General features: G+C 44.1%; 1 protein-coding gene across 1 annotated transcript in view; it reads left to right on the forward strand.

Moving 5' to 3' along the window:
• PXDNL (peroxidasin like) overlaps positions 1-7,588 on the forward strand; it is a 352,571-nt gene that overhangs the window by 252,262 nt on the left and 92,721 nt on the right. The window contains exon 11 of the mRNA XM_014524383.2: positions 3,162-3,278. Within this exon, the coding sequence (XP_014379869.1) occupies positions 3,162-3,278 (117 nt within the window). The remainder of the gene's footprint in view (positions 1-3,161; positions 3,279-7,588) is intronic.

The raw sequence follows: 7,588 nt of genomic DNA on the forward strand, positions 1-7,588 counted from the left end.
AAGCCCCCCACCAGCATTCTCCCTGGATCCTGCACCCCTGAAGGGCTGTAGATGTTGGTTTGAAGTGTGATATGTAGGTTGCAACCCACCCATAAAGCACTTCAGAGCCCCAGGCCTACAGTCACAAGCACAGGGCTGCAGGTGCAGGTTTTAAATCATGAGGTGGGAGGGGAGCCCACTTCTTTCCCCCCCAAAAGTTACACCTTGTCGTACCCTGGTCTGTTCTCAGAGCCCGGTGACCCCTTCCCTGTCATGGACCTGGCCTGACCTGCTCTTAACCTCACCATTAGAGCCCCCTACCCCTCACACCTGGAAGCCCTGAGTAGTTCCTCTTGGTGTTAAGGGGGTTTGATTTGCTTAATTGTTGATGGGAACTGTGCTGTTTGGGTATGGGATGAAACAAAGCTGCGTCCTCCCTCCACCACTCCCCCCATCACTGGGAGCAGACCCCACTGCCTTCCCACTCCAGACAAGAACCAGCCCACTCCCCGCCCCCTCCCCCCTGGGACCAGAGACCCCAGATCTTTGCCCCCTCCCCACCCCTATTAAACTGAACTCACCCAACCTTAACCCCTAGACCTACAAGCACCGAACCCCAGTCCAGTGACACCTGACCCCAACCAGACTACCCAACCTGTGCTAGAACTGGGTCTGATGGCAGGTGCCAGAGGGATGAGTATACATTGAGCAGCTGGAGGGGAAATGGACCATTTTGAAAAGACAGCAGATGCACTCTGGGAGAGAGGAAAGTGGGGATGTGGGCCAGGCAGTCCACCCTGACCTGTGTCCTCTGGGCTGTCAACCATCTGCGGGCAGACTGCAGAGCCTGCAAAGTGCACCGGGGTGCATGTTCTGAGGCCCCTGGGCTGTATGCCATCAGTGAAGCAGTCTGTCTGCAGAGCAGGCAGCTGACCCCGTGGACTATGTACAGAGTTCTGGTAGAAGCTCCAACACCTTTACTAAGCTGCTTAACTTCTACCAGTTCATTTGAATGCCTGTACACATCCTTTATTAATAAATGTCATAAGCACACTCCAATGTGGACCAAAGTCATGGGAGAGCAACAGGTCTACCCAAAGGAAGTGAAATAGACTTTGGTGTGAGTGACTAGACCACATGTTCAGATTAAAGTGATCAGACAGAATTAAAGTGTTGAACTTTGACTGGACACCATTACCAATAACTGAACCAATGTCCCAAGAAGAAGGTGGGCTTATTTTGACCAAATTGTGAGAAAGCCAGGTTCATTTTGTCAGACAGACCCTAGAAGAGAGGTCAATTTAGAGGGGCTTTTCCCAGTATATTAAAGGTCTGAAGCAGCAACCTTTTTAACCTGAGTGGATTAAAGGAATAGCCCCAGGTTAACAAAAGGTGACTATGCCTTATGCACTTGGTAGTGCACAAAATGGATTGGGTTGGTATGAGAAATGAATTATGTTTTTTAGAGGTGGGACTATGGGAACATGTTTGATTTACTGTTTGCCATGGCTTTGAAGATTCAGATGCAAGTCAGAACTATTTACCATTTATCCTTAGAGTCCCAGCTGTATAATATTTGGCACAATTCATTTCTGTGTAGTTTTGTATTAATGAGCCGGTAGCGAAACATTGTTCTTGACATTCATGTTCCTCCATATTTTTTATTTTATGTATCCACTCTAGAGATACAGTAAAAAGTGTGTCTGATTTTAATGAATTTAAACTGCTTCACACTTTTTTTTATAAACATATATATCTTATTGAGTTATTGCTTACTTCTGTTATCATAAAATGTTATATGAAAAGCACTTTTCTTCCTTGGAAGTAAACCAGTTGATTTAAACATTCATAGTGTTTTAATTTGAAACCATTATATACGTAATGTATATCTAGATAGATAGATAGTAGGGCTGTGCAAAATGGCACCATTCTGTTTTGACTTGCGTTTTGATGTTTTGACGGAACAGCATTTTGTTTTGAATTTCATTTCGATTTGAAACTGTTGTTCCGTTTTGTTTCATCGAAACAATTTTGCTGTTTCGACGCTGTTTCGATGCTTCGTCCATAATGGGGAAGCTCAAAACAGCCTATAACTGTGTCATTTGTGGCCCGATTTGGATGAAACTTGCAGGAATGGTAGCCCCTTTTGAGGGCATGATGTCTGCCAGGTTTCAAGGAGATAGGTGCAGGGGTTTCAGGGAAACTGCACTTCAAATTCTTGAAAGCAAAAAAACTCATGTCACGTGTATGTGTTAAGCCACAGCAGGGTCAAAACTGCCTCCTTGCTAGCCCCTGCTGAGGCCATGAAGCCTGCCAAGTTTCAAGGAGATAGGTGCAGGGGGTTGGGGGAAACTGCACTTCAAGGTGCAGACAAGCAAAACTGGTGACCTGGGTGACACTATGTTTAAGGCACAGCAGGGTGAAAACTGCAGGCATGCTAGCCCCTGCTGCGGCCACGAAGCCTGCCAGCTATCAAGGAGATAGGTGCAGGGGGAGTGTGGGTTCTGTGACCCTGCACCTCTAGCTGCTGACAGGCAAAACTTGTGACATGGGTGGGTGACACTGTGTGTCTGTTAAGGTGTGCCCTCACTCAACTGACACCGAGGCAGGAAGCAGGGCAGTTCAAACAATGCTGCCTTTTATGCAGTTTTTCATCCCTCCCCCAGAGCACTGGGATTGGAAGAGATCTCAGGAAAGGATGACAGTCACTGGCAAGCTGCAGTCAATAATGAGCAGTCCTTCCCCAACCCTTCCCCCCTCTTCCCCCTCCCTCTCCTTACTTTACTTTCTGTTTCCCTGCAGGCAAGCCCATCTTGAGCTTCGAAACTTGAAATGTTTAAAACATTTCAAAACGTTTGGACTTGCCTTGTTTCATTTCAAGGCTGTTTTGAAGCTCTCTGTTTTGTTTCAGTATTGCTGTTGTGAGCTCGAAATGAGTCGAAACAGCCTTGAAACAAAACTGCCGGCAAAATTTTGCGCAGCCCTAATAGCTGTGTGTGTAACTTATATATAATTTGTAATTTATATTATACATATAAATTATATGCACATACTTAAATATATATACGTTCTATATATGGTATGTATGTAGCTATATAATTATACATATGTATGTATATGCTTAAAATTAAAAAAAATAGATAGATGTGTATTTATTTATTTATTTATTTGATTATGTTCAGCTCCTCCACAGTTTACAGTGAGCCCCAAGGACCAAGTTGTGTTAGAAGGACACACAGTAGATTTTCACTGTGAAGCAGAAGGTAACCCACCACCTGTGATTGCCTGGACCAAATCAGGTACAACCAAGTCTTATGAGATTGCATTCTTGTCCTGAAACGTGGCCAACAACAATAACAATATCATTATTGTTGTTATTCTTTAAAAACCAAAGGGAAGCCCAAGCATTTTTTGTTACTGGAAAGAGTTTCTGATTAAATACAATAAATAAATTTAATAGGGCTGTCAAACTATTCAAAAATTTGATCGTGATTAGTTGCATAATTAAACAAATGAGTTGCAATTAATTGCAACTTTAATCACCCAGCTAAAAATTCAAAATTATGAGCAGAAAAATTCAAAATTTATGCAGAATTATGCAGGTACTTTGTATGGTTGGGTGGTAGGTGCGGGGTGTGTTTATGGGATTTTGAGCCTAGGGAGAGAGGGGGCCCTGCAGGGGAGGGTCTCGACTCCGGGAAGGGCGACCCCTGCACACCCTGGCAGGATGTGGAGTACTGTGGGTTAGGAGTGAGGGGCATCAGCAGGGCTGAGGGGGATGTAGCTTGGGAGTCAGGAGCAGTAGTAGGGGCAGGGCACTGGCATATCATGCCCCCCCCAATCATATTACCCTCCTCCACCACAGGTTTCCTCTTTTTTGAAACTGGAAATATGGTAACCCCACAGGAATGCAGCCTGGCAGCTTGTAGAGCAGTGCACAGCAGATAAGTCTGTGAAGAGGAAGGGGCAGGGGGGAAGATCAAGGCCCTTATGGTGATGGAGGGTGTAGGGCAGGGAAGGGGCAGCAGCAGGGGTGAATGGGACTGTGCGGCTCGAGTGGGTCATGGGACAGAGCCGGGGGAGGTTTGTTCAGGGATGCTGGAGGTGGGGGAGGGGCAGCTCCCTGCCACTGCATGCACCCCCAGGGAAGGCATGAGGGGCATTTGCCCCCAGATATGTGCACGTGGCAGAGGTGGGCTGCCCATTTGCCCCGAAAGCCACACACTGGCTGTGCGTCCCCTGCCTGCCCAGCAGCAGGTGGCACAACTAGGCATTGTGCAGCTCCTGGGGCAAAGGCAGCAGGGTGCATAGCCCAGCCTGCAGCAAGCAGCCCACCTTTGCCCCAACCACAAATCTGGCAGGCACATGCCTCCCATGCCTTTCCCGGGAGAGTGCGCAGCAGTGGGGAACTGCCCCCGCACCCCTGAATGAGTCTCCTGTGGCTCCATCCCATGACCCACCCCGGCCCTGACTTTGGCCCCAGGGTTGCATTCATCCCTGCCCCTGCCCTACTCCCTCCCTTACTATGGAGGCCTTGATCTGCCCCCCTCCCGCCCCTTCCCTCTCTCTCTGCCTCTTCCCCTTTCCCTCCACAGACTTATCTTCTCAGTGCTGCTCTACACGTTTCCGGGCTACATTCCTGGATGCATGCATGCATGCATGCTGCAGCTGCACACCTGCATGCAGTATCCCTATATGGCACCAATATATCAGTGCACCTCTAGTGTGTCTGTTTCTGTGTCTCTGTGTGCTCCTCCCTGCCCCCCCCCCTTCCTGCTGCAGCAGCCCAAAATCAATGCAGTAATTGGCTCTTGTGTTAATCGCATACATTAACTGTGATTAATTGACAGCCCTAAAATATAAGATTTAAAAATTCCAGTATGAACACAGGTATGTAGGCACTATGACTTTCTTGAACCTCCCCTTTCTTGCGATTCTTTTGGTTGAGAAATCTACCTGACTAAAATACAAAACTATTAACAGCAGCAGGTCATTAATATACTGAGATTTTTTTTAATGAGAGCTGCAGTCATCAGTGTTAGACTCCATATTTGGATAGGATATGTTCTTGTGAGAAGAATGAAATGGATTATTTAAACTGGGGTCAGCAACATACAGCCTTCTATCCCTTGAAGAGATCAGATCCAGCCTTTGGCAGCAGGGATCAGTGGCATATAGCAACATTTTTCTGTCCGAGGCAGTTTGACACTTGTGGAGTGTCTAGCAGAGGGTCATCCTAGCCCTCCTTGCTCTGTGCTCAGAGGTGTTCTCATGCTCTGCTGCTGCAGATGTGCTTACCCTCGTCTCCAAATGTAGCTTGTCATTGGCTATGGGAATCAGTTGCAGTTGGAGACGACAGTAAGCAGAGCCCGGGGGAGTCTGGAAGAGGGCAGCCCTGGGCACAGAGCAGGGAGGGCTGGAGCAGGGTGGAGGGAATTGGAGGCCCACAGCAGTGGCTGGGTCACAAGTGGTGACCTGCTCTTCTTAAAGGTTGCCAACCCCTAATTTAAACCATTATTGTCTGGTTTATTCTCTGAAGAGATCAGAGGAGAATGTCTGCTAGTAGGGAGATCCAGTCTTCAATTTTGGTCTAATGAAGAGAAAACAATTTGGTGAACCTTAAATTAGTCCTGTACTCCCTAGGGGTATTTGTGCAAACAGCAAGAGCTAAAATTATATAGAGTGTGTAATCTTATTGTATATTTTTAGCCAAAACTGGAAAATATATGATATTATTGTTTATTTTTACAGTGGGTTTTTAGTGAAAGTGGTAAATAGACAACTAATTAGATAAGTAAAGTACTAAAGAGAAGTAATTTGACTAATATAGTCTGTCATTTGTATTTTTCTAAATTCTCTTATGTCTTCATATGCACAAGTATGTACATGCATGCGTTCCTAGTGTGCTCTGTTTTCTTTCACTGCTGTCCTTTTCAGTGCCAGGTTATTCACTTTCCTCATCATGTCTGGAATTCCTTCAGTGAATTGGTTTGCAAGGCAGTTTTCATTTCCTAATTTAGATTCCTCTTAAGACCTATTCCTATTTCAGTATGCATGGAAGGCACAATAAAGATGCCATTTTTATTTTATAGGACATTGTAAAAAAACCCAAATTATACCAGGCATACGTCATTACAAAGTAACCATGTGACTTTATTGATGTGACGGTTGTCTTTTCCACTTTCAGCTCCACTGTTTAGTTTCCCCTTAATTTTTATATGCCTCTGAGCAACTTCTAGAATATATGTATTTCCTGAGAGGTGCCTGCTAATAGAGCAATTTTGTGTTCTGAAAATATAATAAATAATTATGAAGGAAAATGTTACAGTTTATCCCAAATCTCATTTTACCTTATTTAGTTCTTTTTTAATTTAGTACATTGATTTGCCTTCATATGAGCATGGGCAACTCTGTTCAATAAGATTTTTGCATGCTTAACTGAGGACAGAGTATGACACACGTAATTTTAAAAATAGCTGTAGATATTAAAACCTGTTTCATATAACTGCTGCTTCTTTTTAGGTGGAGTAGTTATATCCAAGCAAGCAATAATAAAATAAGCTCATCTCATTTTAATACATTGGAACCATTTACTTTTACAGAACATATGGATATTTGTAAACAATTTGTAGTTTGATGGTAAATTACTCTCTGGGCCTCAGTCCGTCCTGAAATCACTGGGAGTTGCAGGGATCCAATCACGACCTAATCACCCTGGAATTACACGACCAAGACTTTTTTATTTAGTAAATAACTTTGGTTTTGTATTGTGATACAAAAAATTTAGGGTCAACTAACTTTCTACCAATTAATATTAATCAAATTCTGTGTGCAGCTCTGGAAAAAGATGTCCTTTTATACCAATTCAGGTTTAATTTTTTTTTTTTTTTTTTCATAATACACATTTAGATTGTTTCCAAAAGTAGCTTGAATCCTTACAAGGGTTTCAGGTTGACTTAAGAATGGTATGTTCTACCAAATAAAGCACCCAGGACTTATTTTAGCTTCTGTTCCCAGCTATGATGATTCTCTGCTTAGGCATATAGTATGTAAGTCATTTAATTTTTCTGTGCTTCTGAGTTTCTTTTTTCTATAAAAATGTAATGGCAGCAATACTACTTTTCTATAAAGCACCTTAAGTTGTGTAGATGAAAAACACCAAATAAGATCTAAATACTGTGATCTCTTGAGTCCATACCATATCATAGTGGCTGTTCCAGGTTATCTCACCCATCAGTAACAAGAGGATATACTAGTATGATAAAAGACAACTCACTATCTATCAGTGTTATTAAAGCTGGCTGATAACAATGTTTGAGACTCATTATTCCTCACCCAAAGACCCCCTCTACACAGTCAGGTAAAGCTATGATGGGATTTAATGCATGATTCACACAACTGTACCTCTTGCCATGCCACCCGTGATTGTAGGATTGCACATTAGATCCCATCATATGCCTTATTGCTGGTGCAGGGGGAGCCCAATCCCAGACTGTGGGACTCTGTAAAACTCTGGATCATGGCAACTGTGGAGTGCTGCTGGGACCCAGGGTTCACAGCTGCTGGGGCTGAGTTCCCAGCAGTTGCAGGACTCTCAGTCCCAGATGTA

Source organism: Alligator sinensis, unplaced genomic scaffold (genome assembly GCF_000455745.1).
Source record: "Alligator sinensis unplaced genomic scaffold, ASM45574v1 scaffold1007_1, whole genome shotgun sequence".
NCBI lineage: Eukaryota > Metazoa > Chordata > Crocodylia > Alligatoridae > Alligator > Alligator sinensis.